The sequence below is a fragment of the Corvus cornix genome, chromosome 9, assembly GCF_000738735.6.
Source record: "Corvus cornix cornix isolate S_Up_H32 chromosome 9, ASM73873v5, whole genome shotgun sequence".
Taxonomy (NCBI): Eukaryota; Metazoa; Chordata; class Aves; order Passeriformes; family Corvidae; genus Corvus; species Corvus cornix.
The window spans coordinates 8804254-8820695 of NC_046339.1; the positions used below are offsets into that span (position 1 = coordinate 8804254).

Consider the following 16442-nt stretch of genomic DNA (forward strand, 5'->3'; position numbering starts at 1 on the left):
TGGGACAATTAGAGAGGGGCCTGCACCCCCCCACTCCCCTTTGCCCCCAAAGGTGCCCAGGGCAGGAGCACATCCCTTGTGCTGATGGCACAGAGGGAGGCTGCCACTCTCCCGTGCCGGGGCATAGCCTTGCCCGGGTCCCTGCCACTCCCAGGAGGCCACCAGCCCGGCAGCGGCCTGGGTGCAGACCCTGCTGCCAGTCCTGCCTGGCATGGCTCCGGGCAGCAGCATGACTCACCCACTCAGCTCATCACCAGCTAGAGCTTGCCGTGCCAAACCCGCGGCACGGGCTGGCACAGGGGCTGGCACAGGGGCTGCCCGGCGGTGCTGCAGTGCCCGCATCCCCAGACAAACCCGCTGTGTGCCTCCCGTGGGTATTTGGTCGGGAGCAGGACAGTGGGGAGCTCACAGTGCCTGGGCTGAGTGCTGCCCAGCCTCTCTCCCCATCACACAGGCCATGAATCCTGGCAGCTTCCCCCTCTCACCCACAGGGTGCCCGTGTGCCAGCCCGTGCCCATGGCCTCCACCTGCTCCCCCCAGGGCTGCCAGCCCGCTCCGCCTGCCTCCCTGTCTGTTGTCATGGTGACCAGATATGTGGTGACAGGCGAGGATGGAGCCTCACACCCCAGCAGGGCTGTTTGCCCAGCAGGGTTGGCTACCCCCACCCTCCTGCTCTTCCCCTGTCACCCCCGGGTCTCGGCAGGGGACCCTCAGTGAAGCCCCTGCCCCAGGCAGTGTGCTGGGGGTGTTCCATCTGCTCAGATGCCAGGATCGCAGCTGTATCCCAGGCAGCTCATGTGAGGAATGGGGACAGTGCCATCCTCCTTCCACCTCCCCTGACAGGGCACCCCCTTCTCAAAGCCAGGCTGTGCACAGAGACTCATTTCAGTAATGACAACCTGTCTTTCTTCCCTGGGAAAGGCTCCATCCCTCCAGGGATAGCCTCATCCTCCCACAGCAGCAGCTGCAGGAACAGCAGAAGATGAGGAGCATGCCACTCTTGCACACTTGCCCTGGGCTCACCCACAGGACAGCTGCCAAGCAGGATGCCTGTCCCCCAACATCTCTGCACTACGGTGACAACGTTCACCACAAGCATCATCTCACAAGGCCATCCCCATTGCCTGGACCCAGCCCAGTGCATGTCTCTGCTCCCAAAAACATCTGGACCGTGGCACAGGCAGCACACAAAGCGGCATCCCCACCTGGGCTTTGGCTACTGGGAGCCAGCAGCAACAGCCAGGGATGGGCACGTCCCCAGCCTTACCAGTGACATAGTCCCCAGTGCTGGGATGGGGACTCGGGGAGAGCATCAGTGCCAACAGCAGGCGCTCAGTGAGGCCCCCCCAGGCTGTGGCTGCCACTGCTGTGAAACAGAAGTGCCATTTCACGTTTCTTGGCAGGGCTGGAAGCAACACAGATGGAGGTACCCGCACTGGCCTCCTGGCATGCCTTGGCAGCCCCCAGCCCTGTGGCACCAGCCCCAGGTGATAGCACCGCCTCCCAGACCTGCAACAGAGAAAGCCCTGCGTCCTGTGGCTGATGCCTCCTGCTTCCTTTCAGCTCCCTGACATCGTCACTGTCTGCCAGGCTGCTGACCCCATTCCTGCCAGGCGCTGGAGTGGATGGGAGTGCCTGCTGGTCCCCAGCTCCAGCTGCCCGGTGTCTCTGCAGAGCATGGGCAGGACGTGCCCCACCACAAGCCGTTTGCACATGCACAGGGTGATTCTCCACCATAAAACCACTTAAACCATCAGTGAGTGCAGGAAAACCCCTCACCTCCATCACAGCACCTGGACTAAGCACCCAAATTCCCGCCAAGGGTACAGGGCTCAGGAGCAGTATCCAGGTGTGGAGCTAGGGCATGACAGGTACTGATGAGCTCCCAGAGCATCAGCACAACCTCTACTACCAGCCCCACTGCAGCTGGGAGTCTGATGCTGTGCCTCCTACCCAGCCCCATATCCACCGGGGGGTGGGGCACACCTGACCCCCAGCCCTTTCATCATCCCCAAGGTGTCCCAGCTCAGGGGCTGCTGCCCAGGTTTAAGTAGCTAGGGCAGGAAGAACCACCTGCTTCCCACTCCCACAGCCCTTTCTTTCCAGTGGAGTTGGCTTTGTGTTGGACAAAAGGCTGCAAAGGAAGCAAGAAAGGAGATTACGTGGCTGCTAAAAGACGGGTAAGGAAGGTGGGCTGAGAGCCAGGGGAAGGAGGATACTTGTCTGGCTCACCAGGGGGGATGCTACATGAAATGGCAGGGGATGAGGGAGGTCTCTTATGCGCCCCACTGCCAACCCACTCATATTCAGGTCCTTGGTACCTTCCCCTGCTACTCAGGGATGTGTGACAAGCAGCACCCTTGGGGAGCCAGAGACTAGAGCTGTCCCAAGGAGATGCAGAGCCCAGAGACACAGTGTTGCCCTGTCCCATCCACAGCCCAGCTGTGCTGGCACAAATCCAGCCCGCCTCCTGCCTGGAATGGGCAGATGGTAATTCCCACACCCCAAATCCCAGGCAGCCCCACAGAGCTCCCCCCACCCCATATCCAAGTCAAGTAGCTCCCCTGGGTGTGAGTCACTGTACAGATACAGGTGTGGGATAAGCAGGGCCATTCCCAGGGTGACCCCTTTCCAGCCTCTCCCCAGCAGCCTGCCAGGCTGGGAACCCTCCTGGAGTGCTGCACCGGTGCCACTCACATCCCACACAGCCCATCTGCTGCTCTTCCCGCTCACCCCCGGCCCCGCGCGTGCCACGGTCTGCCTGTCCCTGCCCACGGGCAGTGGCACGTGGGCTCAGCAACGGGAAAAGCAGGCCACATCTCAGCGTGGGCCTCTTGCCTATTTTCCCAGGTACCTTTCACAGGAGCAGAAGCTTTCACATGAAAAAGTTCAAGCTGGTTCCCCAGCAAAGGCATGAATAAAGGCATTGCCTTGCCAGGAGAGCAGGCACCACTGTCCCGACCTGGCTCTGGCAGGGGACAGCAGTGACCAATACTCTGCAGATCCAGACACAAAGGTAAAACCATGGCTGAGCCTTCCCAAAATAGAAGAACCTGCCTGCCCTCATGGGCCAGCCCAGCTGATGCTCTTCTGCAGCACCTTTCAGCAGGATGTCTGACTATGGAGATGCTGGAATAGCAAGATGGACCACAGAGCTGTCTGTAAAACCCCACTCTCACTCCCTTAAGATATTCTCATAGGGCTGAGGGCTGTGATCTGACACTGCAACCTGAGCTTAAATAGCCCCCAGCCGCCCTGAATGGGGGAGGTCCAGGGTGAAGCTGCTCAGAACCACCAATGCGAATTAATGCAATCACTGCCCTGGCAGTGAACAATGTAGGAGGAAAGATTCAGCATGGGTCTGGGGTAGAGGTGTGTAGATACAAATGTGGCTCTGGAGGTCACCCCTTGCTGCCCCATAGCAGGTCCCCACAGGGGATAGCCCTTCCCCTTTGCCACAGACAGTCCCCAGGGAAGGGTCAGTGGAACAAGGGGCGTCCCAGGGCACAGCCCCCACGTGGCCATGCTTACAGACACCTGCAGGATCACACCTGTGCAGCCCTGCATTCCTGCAAAGATATGGAATGGGAGGGTATGTAGAAACACGTGCACATATGGGGGCAAGAGGACTGGCAGGGATTGAGGCAGGACTGGTGTGGCTCCAAGGGGGAATCCCAACACTGAGGGGGGCTGCAATAGTGGGTGCCTGGATGGGTGTTGGGCAAGAGACACAAGCGAGGGGCTGAGGAAGACCCAGGGTGGGAGCTGGCCTGGAATTCTGAGGGGTTGAGCTTTCTAGGCTCTGGCGTGCTTGGGGACTGGAGCAGGGTGTTGGGGGTCTGTTTGGCATCATCTCTGCATGCCAGGGGAGGGCCCAGCTGTGTCCGGTGGTCCTCAGCTGTCTGACCCGGGGGCGCCCGCCTGTGACAAGGATTCCCTTTCCATAGGGGCACCCCGTGGTTGGGGCACCCCCGAGTCGAGGCGACCGCCTCGCAAGGCTGTGCCGGGGGAGCACGCTGCTCTGGGGCCGGGGCAGGGGCTGGGGCGGCGGTGTGGTAGGGTCCCCATCCCAAGCGGGCGGTCACCGGGCACCGGCTGTGGGGTCCCCCGTCTCTGTCCTGTCCGGGCCGGGCCGGGCCGCGGCGCTCCGGAGCCGCCCCCCGCCGGGGGGTCCCCGCTCCCCCGGATGCATGACTTCATCCTTTCCGCCCGGGTTTCCTCCCCGCCGCCGCCCCGCCGCCGCCGCAGACCGGCTCCCGGCTCGGCGCGGCGCGGCTCGGCCCGCTCGGCCCCGCCATGTCGCAGGTGCTGCCCTACGGCGAGGACAAGGTGGGCCGCTACGGCGCCGAGCCCGAGGCGGGGGAGCTGCCCTTCAGCTGCCGCCTGCAGGAACGCCTTCTTCGGGGAACGGCAGGGCCCCCCAAGCTGGGGACAGATCGGCCGCGCCAAGAGAGGTACCGCCGACCCCCGCCTCTGCCCCCCACCCCCGCCTCAGCCCCGCGGCATGCCCCATCGCTTCAGCATCCCCGCGTTTGTCCCGGGACCTCGGATCTGCCCTGCAGCATCCCCGGCATCCCTGACACTGGCTCCTGCATCCCCGGCGCTGTCCCACGGCATCCTCGGAACCCCCACATCTGTCCTGAAACATCCCCGGCACTGCCTCCTGCATCCCTGATGCTGCCCCACGCGGCACCCGCGGACCCCCGCATTGTCCTTGCATTCCCGGCTCTGCCCTGGAATCCCCGGCTCTGCCCTGGAATTCCCGGCTCTGCCCTGCAGTATCCCTTGCTCTGCCCTGCAGCGTCCCCGGATCTGCCCTGCAGCATCTCTGGCACTGCCCCCCGGCATCCCCGGCACTGGCCCTTGCATCCCCAGCGCCATCCCATAGCATCCCCAGGACCAACGACTCTGCCCTTGCTTCCCCGGCATTCCCGGCACTGGGCAATGCATCCCTGGCACCCTCAACATCGCCCTACGACATCCCCAGGCTCCCGATTCTGCCTTTGTATTCCCAGTTCTGCCCCATGGCAACCCCTGTCTCTGCCCCACAGCATTCCTGCGACTCCCGGCTCTGCCTTGCATCCCCACCACTGTCCCCTGCCACCCCTGGAACTGCCCCACAGCATCTCCAGCGTTACTACCCCATTATCCCCAGCACTGCCCCCAGCGTCCCCAGAATCTCCATCTCTGCCCTACATCAGCTCCAGCACTGTCCCCCGGCAACCCTGAGCCTCCCCATCTCTGTGACTGACACCCGCCCCCAAAACCACACGCGCCCCCATCCCCTGCTCCAGACACAGCACTGTTCCCCCAGTGCTGCCCTGCAACAGCCCCCCCTCATCCCGGGACTACCCCTGGGATTACCCTGCAGTATCCCTGGGGCTGCCCTTGGAACTATCCCCCAGCAGCTCTGTGAGTGCCCCTGGGACCCCTCGGAACTGCTCCTCAGCACCCCTGGGACTGCCCCCTCTCATTCTGTATAAACAAGCCTTTATCCCAGGATCCCCAGGAACAGCCCCCCTGGCTCCCTAAACCTCTCTCCTTTCACATTTCTGCCTGCCGCAGAGACCCCCAGCAGCCTGTGACCATGCTGATCAGCAAATCCCCCTCCACCACTTAACTGTCCCCCCAGGACTCCATGAACCTGTGTCCTGCCCCCCCCTTACTTTACCGCCTGCCGCAGAGACCCCAGTCAGCATCTCCCCTGCTTCCATCAGGACCCAAATAACTGCCCCCCTCTCCTGCCTGCACCCTGATCTGTCACCAATGATCCTCCCCAATGCCTTGGGGACCCTCAAAAATGGCCTCTGCTTTTCCTGCAGCCCCCATCCCACCTGCTTGGGGGTCTTCCATAGGCAAACACCCCTCCTTGAGCTGCAGGGACAAGGGTGGGGGGGAAGAGCTCCCCCCCAGCACAAATACACCCCAGCTCCTCAGGGGGTGAGCTGCTGCCTGCTCCACTGCCCCCTTTTGCAGTGGTGGAGGCTGGGTCTAGCAGCACCCCCCGGGGTGATGGGGGGGTGGTTCTCCCTCGGTGCTGTTGGGGGGGTCCATCTGCTCCCCCAGTGATTCTGGTGATGGGGGGATATGTGTGTGGGGGGGTGGTTAATACACCCCCAGAGCATTGATGGGGGATTACTGACCACCCCGGTAGTGATATTGGGGTGGGGGTCTGCCCTCCACCCCCCAGAGTGATGTCGATGGGGGGTACCTGCCCAGCCGGTCATGGCATGGGGTGGGGGGAAGATGTGTGTGCAGCTCCCTGGCGATGCTAATGGGGGTCTGTCCAGCCTCCCACTGCTGCTGCTGCTGGTGGGGAGGGGGCTCCCCGGTGGGTGATGCTGAGGGGGGTCTCTCTGGAAGGTGACAGTGACGGGGGCTGTCCAGCCCCCCATGGTGATGCTGACGGGGGTTCGTGCAGCCCGCCATGTTGGTGGGGGCTGTCCGGCTCCCCAGCGGTGATGCCGATGGTGAGGGTGGGTGTCCTGCGCAGCGGGTGATGCTGATGGGGTCTGGCTGCCACCCCGCCGAGCAGGCGGTGCCCCCCCCCGCTGGGTCATTACCCATTCCAGTCCTGTTGCTCTCATCAGCGCCTGCCGCAGAGAGGAGGGGGGGGTCCTTCCTGGTCTATTCCTGCCCCTCCCTTCCCTAATCACCCATCCAGAGGCAGCCGGCTGGCTGCAGAGGGGATGCTGCCCCTACCCAAGCCGGGCAGGGGGGTGATCCCCACCCTTCATCCCGATTACACCCACCTGAACCCCCTTTGCCCCTCTGCCCAGCACCTGGGGGGCACACCTGGAGCCCGAACGGGGTGAAAGCCGGGGTAGAGGGGCAGAGGCTGTCGCGTCCCCTCGCCCACGCGCCCCCCGCCTGTCCCCGCAGTGGTGATCGAGGATGACCGGATAGACGAGGTGCTCAAGGGCATGACGGAGAAGTCGCCGCCGGGGTGTAAGCCGGGACCCGCCGCCAGGACCCGCCGGCCGAGCCCCGCTCCAGCCCGCCGCCCCGCATGCTGGCTGGACCGCCGACGAGGAGGGGGAGGCCATGCCCGCTGCCCCCTCCCCGGCCCGGGGGGGGCTCTGCAGCCACCACCACCCCCCCCGAGCCATGCACTTTACCCTCCGCCTCCCCCGGGGCCGGGACAACCCGCGAGCCCCCACCCTGGGCGAAGACCCCCCTCCCCGGGGAAGGGGTCCAGCCCCCTGCTCCGCGGCGTCCCCCCCATCCTCCTTGGCGGAGGGTCCCCGAATTCCGGGGCGACCCGGCCCCATGAGCAGGGGGGAGCGCTGCTGTCCAGAGACATTTTTTGCTCCATCGTTTTTTGCATGAGCTTGGTGGCCCGGGCGGCCGGCCCGGGGGCCGAGGGTCAGCCCCACCACTCCGGCACGCTTCTTTTTAAACAGAAACTCCTCATATTTGTATTTTTATATCCGAATCTTTGTTAAAAACGATCTGCTGACGTTGAGATGTCGAAATAACTGCATCGAGAAAACAAACGAAAACAACCAACCAACCAACAAAAAAAGGTTCATATTTTTTCCATAAGAAAAAAAAGACAAAAAAAGAAGAAAAAAACGAGGGGAAAAATTAAAGGGGGGGCGAGAGTTATGGAGGGAGCATGAAGAAAGCCACAGGAGGAGGGAGGGGAGCAGGGACCCCTGGCTCGACCCCCCGCTGGCAGGCAGCAGGAGCACCGGAGGGTTTGGCAGCATCACGGCCGCTGCAGTTCCCTCCCGGCAGCACCGGGGCAGAGCCCACCGGGGCCAGCTGCGGGTGCCAGGGGGCCACTTCCCCTCATTTGAGGGTGGTGGGGCCGGGGGAGAGTGGGGAGGGCAGGGACCGGCCTGAGTCGTTGTTTTTAATTTTGTACTTTAATTTAATTTTATTTTTTAAGAAGCTTCTCGGGGGGTTCTGATGTGCATGAGAAACTTGTCATCTTTTTCAATAACCTACGAGTGGCATTTATGGAGACAACGACGCAAAAAAAAAAAAAAAAAAAAAAACCACAACAAAAAAAACCAAACAAAAAATTGAGAAAAAAAAAGAAAAAAAAAGATACTTGTGTCATGATGTTCTACGAATGATCCATTGTAAATTTAAATGCCATTTTTCACTGTACTGGTGAACAAAATGCAATGAATAAAATACATTCATGTACCCAGGTGAAGCCAGCAGCCGCCTGCTCCTTTCTGTCCCTTCCTCGTGCCAGCTGGTTTTTGGGGTGCCTGTGGGATGGGGTGGCTTGGCCAGGGTGGGGCTGAACCCGGAGCCCTTCGCTGGCTACTGGTGCAGGGGGAGCCTGCTGGCTGACCCACTTACGCCTTTCGCCTGAAATAGCAGCCCAGCAGCTCGCGCCTCTGTGGTGTCACTGCCATCCCACCCAGGAGGGTCCCCTTTGCCCGCCCCAGGGGGAGTTGGGTGCCCAAAGAGCCCCTGTGGACACTTGCCAGTGGCACCCATGCACCTGCCACACCAGCACACACGCAGCCAGTCCCGCCCGCACACGGTGGCCCACCGTCACCCACCCTGGCACACGCGTGTCAACCGCACTGCTGGCCCCAGGCACAGGGGGACACGGGCCAGGCGTGCGCAGCACACCGGGATTGTCACCACAGGCAGGAGTGGGATGGATGGAGACAGAGGCAGATGTGCTGCCCTTCCTGCCCTGTAGCCCCCCCTGCCCCATGCTGGCACATCCAGCCCGGATCCCTCACTTACCTGGGTGGGGGTGACAAGGACACGGTGCCCTTGCACACCCCCATGGCCGGGGAGGCTGGGGCAGGGGTCCTGGTGCAGGATGGGGTGGGGGGGGGGTGGAGCAATGGGCACTCCCAGTCCTGCCCACCGTAGCCAGGTGCCAGCACCCCCATTCTGCCCTCAGCCTGGCTGCCTGTGCCAACGGGAAGGGATGGGGGGCAGGGAGCCACTCCCCGCAAGATGGATGGGTGAAATTAAACCCGATTTGGTTTCATTACTGGCTGCAAAGCCTGGAGTCCTGGGTGCTCTCCAGCTCAGCAAGGAAAGGCCAGGGAGGGGGCACAGAATCACCGGAGCATCCCACTGCCCCCCGGAGGAGGCCAAGTGTCCCCCTTCTTTCCTCCCATTACTCACATCACTGGGCAGCTCACAGGGGGATGCACTGGTTCCCTGTCTGCCACCTGTGAGGATGGTGCATCTTAAGGCTTTATTGGGTGGGGGGAGGTCGGGAAAGCCCCCTGGGTCACAGCTGAATGGCAAGGAGATAGTCCTCATCGTCGTCGGGGGGGGCGGGGGGCAGTGGCGGGGCGGGGGGCGGGGGGGGGCTGGTGCAGCCGGCGCCCCAAGGCCACGTCATGGGGGTCCAGGGGCTGCCCCTTGCGCATGGACGTAGAGGAAGTAGTGGAAGGCACCGGCGCCCCCGTCCCCACAGGCAGCGTGGCGCAGGGACCAGCCGAAGGCCTCCTGGGCATAGTGGGGCTTGCGGAAGTGGGGCTGGGCGAAGGTGATGGAGATGAAGCAGCCCCCTGGGCGCAGCACCCGGCTCACCTGCGTCGGGAGAACCCCCAGGATGGGGTGGGAGAACACAGTGAGGTTCACTACTTTGGCTCCGTTCCCAGGGACCCCATCACCATCTGCCAAAGACGCCTCCCAGCCTTTCCCATCACACCCCCAAATCTCTTGTCCTAACCTTGACCCCCTAAGAGACACCCCCGTTCTGACCTGTCCCCAGGCCATCCACAGCCCGGGGCAATCAGGAACAGGGGTCTCCCTGCACCCCAAAACTCTTCACTCCCACCCACAGCAGACAGCATGGAAATCCAACCCTGGCATGGGGAAATGCTTTACCCTTCCGAGCACAGACCCCCCCCAAGCACAGCATGGGACACCCATCCTACCCACCCTTCCCCAGACCACCCAGGAGTACCCCCCCCCACCAACACCCAGAATCAGAGGGGGATGCGGGGGGTGTTTGATGGGAAAGGATTCAACCCTTTTAATCACCATTTTCTCCCTGCTGGAATTAAGCCCTGCTAACAGGATGGAAAAGAACATCAATTTTCTTGCTTGGCTTTATCCAATGTCAAAAGGCTTTTACGGCCAGTGCCCGCGTGCTCAGCATGCAAAGGCAGTGCCCAGGGTGGGCGGGCGTCCAGCCCCCTCCCCGGCACCCTGCCCCAGGCGGGGACACCCCCAGACCCCCCCGGGCAAGGGCAGAGAGTCACCGCTGCAGGGGACAGGGCTGGGGGCCAAGTGGGGGGTTTCCCAAGCTCTGGTTTAATCCTGCTGGGAAGCTCCAGCTGGGGAGCTCTGGCTGGGGCCAGTGGAGGGGACAGGCAGCCTGTGTGTCCTCCGGTGCTGCGGTGGAGGCTTTTGAACCAAACCTTACTGGTTGTGGCCAGGAAAAGGGGAAGGCAGGTCCCTGCATCCCTCTCTGGGCACCTAGATCAGTATCCCTCCTGCTAAGCACTTGAAAATCTGCCCTGCGAAGACCCCACAGCTTCCCAACCTATGGGCGGGGAGGGGGGTCCCCGGAGCTGGGGGCAGGCAGGGATCTCCGGCTGGAACTGAGCAAGGCATCCCGCATGTCCGCATCCCATCCCTCGTTAATAGAGCGATAATGGCCGTTGCTTAGAGACGAGCGCAGGAAACCTTCCCATCCGTCAGCTGGAGCAGGGGGGGCCAAGGGGGGCCGCTTCCCGCTCCAGCACCCGCCACACCCGCTGTCCCCAGTTCGCTGGGACAGGGTGTCCCTGGGGTGTCCCCACAGGCAGGGTGGACTTTCAGGTCCTTACATCCCCCCAGGGAGAGCAGGACAGAGACTGTGAACCTCCCAATGAAGGGGGATGGGGGTGGGAAGGGAAGTACCACGGCCAGACCCCTCTGAAGGGACCCCCAAAGCAGTGAGCAAATGGGAACACCCAGCGAGTCCCCCTGGGGATGAGGACAGCAGGGACAGGCTGCGGGTGGAAGCTGGTACCCAGAGATGCTGGGGGAGGGCAGGGACTGAGCAGAGGATTAAAAAGGGAAAAAAAAAAAAAAGGGAAAATTAAATCCCTGCCGTTTGGCAAAATGACAAGGACAGGCAGCAGCGCTGGCAAGGAGGGCAGGGCACGGATAGCGAGCACAGCCCCACTGCCCTGCCAGGGGTTGCACTCCCTCACAGGCTCAGCGAGGCAAGAGAGGATTGGGAGGGCTGTCAACAGCCACGAGCACCCTTCCAGCACCCCGTGCCTGCACCCCAGGGTGCCAGGGAGGTGCAGCAATTAATTATCCTGGCAGTTATTCCCGTGGGGTGGGAGAGGCTGCCAGGACCCGCACCCCTGCGCCGGGACAGGTTCAATCCGGTCCCGACACCGCCAATTAACGGGGGCCCCGAGGCATTGCCCGTCCCCGTGGCAACGCCATGGCCCTGTCGATGCTGATGGAGTTGCCATGGCAACACCGGACCAGATGATGGGGACCCCAGCTAAGGAGATCGAAGCTGGGGCGGGGGGTGGAGGGGGGCAAGAGCTCTCACAGCCCCATGGTCATCACCTTGCCCTGGGCAGACAGGGCCACCTCAGTGTGCCCCCCTAGGTCCCCTAAAGCCACCCACACTAGGATGGGGCCCATTTTTCCTGCCAACGTTTCATATTTAGGATGCAAATAAAGAGAGGGGTCCCCAGCAGGACCCAGGGACACATCCTGCTCCATCCACCTCCCCGGGAAGGAAATGATGGGGTGTAAGAGGGGGCAGTCTCCCACCCCCAGGAGTGCTGGGAGCCCCCCAGGTGCCCTCCTGCAGCACAGCTGAGGGGGTAGCACTGGCTGGGAGGACAGAAGAAACGGCTGGGGCACCCAGGGAAGCAAGCTGGTGAGGAGGCACTCTGCACCTTCCCCCACCCCAAATGGGGATGGGATCCACCCTCTGCACCCCTACTCAGGTCCCCCCACCCCGTACCTCTGCCAGCACCCGGCGCATTGCAGTGGCTGCCTGGGGCGAGACGTCCCAGGGGTCGGTTTCCTCCACCATGAGCACATCGAGGGTGCCCTTCTCCAGCACCACGTCGAAGGAGGCGTCGGGGAAGGCGAGGGCGCGGATGTCCATGACAGCCCAGCGCAGGCCAGGGCAGCCGGCGTAGCGGGCACGCATGGCCGCGATGCAGGCGGGGGAGAAGTCGATGCTGGTGACGTCGGTGTAGCCCAGCTCGTGCAGGTCGTGGCTCAGGGCGCTGTTGCCACAGCCTGTGTGGGGCACAGCTCACACAGGGCTCGGGGTGCCTGTGGGGGTGCTGGCACCCCAATTCTGTTCCTCTGGACCAGGGGAGGGTGGGGGTGGGTTGGGGCTGCTGGAGAGGGGCAGGTGATTGCTTTGATGCCAGTTAGTGAGTCTTGGGGTAGTTATTAATTACCCCTGTCCTGCAAGGTGAGTGCTTTGGGCTCCTATCCTGGGGCAGCCCTGCACACCTGATCCCCTCACCTTGGGGTGGGATGCGTGGGGAGGCTGGAGGCAGGAAAGAGTCAGGGGGCGTCCCCCAGTCCTCTCTCCCGCAGTGCTGTGGGGCAGGAGCCAGCCGTGGTTCCCAAGAGCCTGCTGGATAATTCCAGTGGGAAATTACGGAACTTCGGTGGGGGGCTTAACCGGGAGTGATGGAGAGAGGGATGGAAGAACTGGTGTCTCAGCAAGACACGGGGAGAGCCCCCCTCCCATGCCCACCCCTTGGAGCCACACCGCTGGGGCTCGGCCGCTCACCGGCGGGGCCCAGTGGGATCCCGGGGAGGGGGCGGATTTGGGCGCTATTAAGCACAGCCGGCAGCGGCTGATCCGCTAACAAGATCGGTGATTACACCCGCTTAATCCCGCGGGCCCGGCGGCGGATCAGACCGCAGGTGGGATTACGGGGCGGTTACACCCGCCCCGCCGGCACTGGGGCCACCCCGCCGGGCCGGGCCATGCCGGGCGCAGCTCCCGGTACCGGCCCGGTGCCACACCGCCCCCTGGCGGCTAGCGCCGGCGCATCCACCGGCGGGACCCCGAGCCCCGCCCGCCCGCCCTCCACCGGGCACGCCCGGCACGGGGCACGTACCGAGGACGAGGATGCGGTCACCGGGGCGTAGCTCGGGTTCCAGCTGCGGGAGAAACCGGGAGAGCCCCCCTAGCCACTCGCGGGTCTGGGCGCCCTCCCGCCGGTACAGCGCGTCCCAGAACCGGCGCCGCCCGTACCGGGGGGGGCGGCGGGCGCGCGCCGCCGCTCCATGCGCGGGAGCGGGGCGGGGAGCACCGGGCGCCACGTGCCACCCGCGCCCCCACGTGCAGCTTCCGGCCCGGGCGGGTGCGCCGCGCTAAGCGCTCCGGGCGGAAACACGGAGCGGAATGGCGGCCGGGCGGGGGGCGGCGGCGCTGCGGCGGGCATGGCGGGAGCGGCGGGCGGCGCTGCTGGAGCCTCGCTACACCCCGCTGGTGGCCGCCTGCCTCTGCCTGGCCGAGGGCGGCGTCAACCTCTGGGTCATCCGCAGGGTCCCCTGTGAGTGGCGGGGCCCGGTCCGGCCCGGCCCGGCGCTGTCCCCGGGGATGGCGGGGCCGGTCCGGGACAGCGCGGGGCGGTCCGGGGGCAGGGACAGCTCGGCCCCGGGGTGGGCGGTGATGGCGGGGCTCGTCCTAGGGCAGCGCGGGGAGCCGGGATGATGCGGGCAGGGGGACAGACCTGCCCCGGCCCCTCGGTGACAGCATCCCCCGGGCAGGGAGATAGGGGCGGGCGGGGGCGCCTGGATGGGGCCAGGGAGGGACACACGGCTGGGGCTGGGGGTCCTGGATGTGGCAGGCGGGGCAGAGCCCGGGCTGACAGCATGGCAGGGTAACACAGGGTCAGGCTGGCGGGTTTGGAGCTGGGGAAGCCCCCACAGCCCCTGCAGCGCCCTCCGAGTCGCACTCGCCCCAGCTGACCCCGCCGTCCCGCAGACACCGAGATCGACTGGAAGGCCTACATGCAGGAGGTGGAGGGTTTCGCCAACGGCACCCTCGACTACACCCAGCTGAAGGGTGACACCGGGCCACTGGTGTGAGTGACAGGGACACCCAGCTCTCCGTGACCAGCGGCTCCCGGAGGGGCCGCAGGGCCCCGGCCCTCACTCCCGTCTCCCCACAGCTACCCCGCCGGCTTCGTTTACATCTTCCTGGGGCTGTACTATGCCACGGGCCGCGGCTCCGACATCCGCCTGGCACAGTACCTCTTCGCTGGCCTCTACCTCCTCAACCTGCTCCTCGTCTTCCGCATCTACTGCCGAACCAACAAGGTACCCTGAGGCCAGCCTGCTCTGCTGAGCCCTCACCCTGGTGAAACGGGAATAGGGTCAGGGCTGAGGTTTGGAGGAGCTCAGTGGCAGCACGGAGTCCAGGGCAGGCTGCTGATGGCCCTTCTGTGTCTCTGTTCCCTGCAAGGTCCCTCCATATGTTTTCTTCTTCATGTGCTGCGCCTCATACCGCATCCACTCCATCTTTGTCCTGCGGCTCTTTAATGACCCTGTGGCCATGGCCATCCTCTTCCTCGCCATCAACCTCTTCCTGGAGGAGCACTGGTCCTGGGGCTGCCTGCTCTTCAGGTGAGGGGCTGGGAGCTGCTCTCCATGGGGTGCTGGGTATGTGAGCCAGCTCAGCCCCCGGCGGAGGCTGCGCTCAGCTCAGGGGCTGCCTGGGCTCCCGTGTGGGGTCCGCAGTGGTAATGCAGCTTCCTGCTCAGCCTGGCTGTGTCCGTGAAGATGAACATCCTGCTCTTTGCCCCTGGACTTCTCTTCCTCCTCCTGCAACGGTTTGGCCTCCTGGGCTGTATCCCCAAGCTCTGCATCTGTGCCCTGCTCCAGGTGGGTCTCTGTTTGCACTGGCTGTAGCAGCAGGGAATAATGGGCTTCCCTGCCAGGCTGGAGACAGTGGTGCCAGCATCTGTGGCCTCTCCCAGCAAGCTGGGTGTTGATAAATAATCTAATTCACGTGACTTTCATCTTTGGCTGACTGTCCCTGTCACCACACGTGACACTGGGGTTCTCAGGAGGTAGCTGAGGTGACAGCAACGTGGTGTAGGGCTCTGTGATGGTGCTGGTGTGTCCCTGGCAGGTGGTTCTGGGCCTGCCCTTCCTGCTCGTGAACCCTGTGGGGTACCTGACCCGCTCCTTTGACCTGGGCCGCCAGTTCCAGTTCAAATGGACAGTGAACTGGCGCTTCCTCCCAGAAGAGGTTTTCCAGAATCGAGTTTTCCATGCTGCTCTGCTCCTGGCTCACCTGGCTGGCCTGGGGCTCTTTGCACTGCACCGGTGGCACAGGTGAGACCTGGGGTTCCCCATGGGTGCTGGTCCCTGCCAATCCCATGTGCAGGATACATATCCATGAGTCCCCTGCCCCTGCAGTCCTGGGATTGCAGGCGTGAGCTGGAGGGCAGTTACTGTTCTGTTTTGGGGAATGCACTGCCCAGGTGTTGTGGCTCACAGGGGAACGTTGGGGCGGGAGAGAATTTCAGCAGCTGAGATCGACGTTTGTGCTTCCCCCTCAGTTCCAAAGAGAACATCCTGACTCTATTGAAGGATCCTGGCAAAAGGAAACCTACATCCCCTCGCTTGACTGTCAACAATATCCTTTGGCAGGGTGGGCAGCAACCTGGGAGAGAGGGAGAAGGCAGGGCAGGGCGAAGCTTGGTTGGGTTCCAGTGCTGTTGTACCAGCCTGCCCTGGGGAAAGGAGCTGTGCTGGACAGCTGGGGAGCTGTTGTGGGGTCACACCTCCAGCCTCCTGCGTTTGCCTCCTTAACGCCCGTGCATGGATTGTCTTCATCCTCTTCTCCTCCAACTTCCTGGGTGTCTGCTGCAGCCGCTCCCTGCACTACCAGTTCTACGTCTGGTATTTCCACACGCTGCCCTACTTACTCTGGTGCATCCCGACCACCAAGCTCGCCCACATGCCCAAGTATGTGCTGGCAGGGAGGGGGAGCAGCCAACTGCTGGGGGTCTGGGAGCGAGGATGGCTGGTGTGTCCCCCATGCTGACCCCCAGCTTTCCCCCCTACAGGGTGCTGCTGCTGGGTGTGATCGAGCTCTGCTGGAACACCTACCCCTCCACAGTTTGCAGCTCCCTCTCCCTCCACATCTGCCATGGACTCATCCTGCTCCAACTCTGGTACGGCACAGCCCCCACGCCAGTGTCACACACCCCTCCACCGAGCAGGAAGCCCACAGCCCTGTCCAAGAAAGCCCAGTGAGAGAGTGCATGGCTGGCTGGTGGGAACTGGCTGCTGGAACTGCCCCGTCTGCCTGCTCTTTTCCCACTTGACACCCAGGCTGCCCACAGCAATCCCAAGAGGGCCATGAGCCCTGGAACTGTGCAAAGGGGGCAGGTGTGGCAACCCCCAAAAGGCAGGACTTCCTGAATAAAGGGGGCTTTGTGTGCCCTTCCCCAAAATCCTTGTCCTGTGATGATGTCAGAACAGCTATCCTTGGGTTT

The 16442-nt window shown here is 63.4% G+C and overlaps 3 protein-coding genes across 4 annotated transcripts; 2 read left to right on the forward strand and 1 right to left on the reverse strand.

Moving 5' to 3' along the window:
- The first annotated feature begins 4230 nt into the window (after positions 1–4230).
- Positions 4231–8157, forward strand: CAMK2N2 (calcium/calmodulin dependent protein kinase II inhibitor 2). The gene is given in 3 exon segments (XM_039557048.1): positions 4231–4388; positions 4390–4454; positions 6883–8157. Coding segments are annotated over 3 exon segments (720 nt in total). The 5' UTR covers positions 4231–4296; the 3' UTR covers positions 7446–8157.
- EEF1AKMT4 (EEF1A lysine methyltransferase 4) lies at positions 8065–13257 on the reverse strand (the record flags this gene model as incomplete). The annotated part of the gene is given in 5 exon segments (XM_039557049.1): positions 8065–9283; positions 9285–9362; positions 9364–9525; positions 11921–12204; positions 13047–13257. Coding segments are annotated over 5 exon segments (798 nt in total), but the record flags the coding sequence as incomplete, so codon positions are not given.
- A 61-nt stretch (positions 13258–13318) lies between these two features.
- On the forward strand, positions 13319–16400 carry ALG3 (ALG3 alpha-1,3- mannosyltransferase). Of its 2 annotated transcripts, none has more exons than XM_039557046.1 (9): positions 13319–13484; positions 13919–14018; positions 14106–14253; positions 14399–14559; positions 14697–14817; positions 15068–15273; positions 15501–15577; positions 15765–15909; positions 16011–16400. In XM_039557046.1, the coding sequence occupies exons 1-9, from the start codon at positions 13334–13336 to the stop codon at positions 16198–16200; spliced, it is 1299 nt and encodes a 432-aa protein (XP_039412980.1). In that variant the 5' UTR covers positions 13319–13333; the 3' UTR covers positions 16201–16400. The 2 variants fall into 2 exon arrangements, with proteins under 2 accessions (XP_039412980.1, XP_039412981.1); XM_039557047.1 differs by lacking the exon at positions 13319–13484 and adding an exon at positions 13581–13680.
- Positions 16401–16442: the final 42 nt, after the last annotated feature.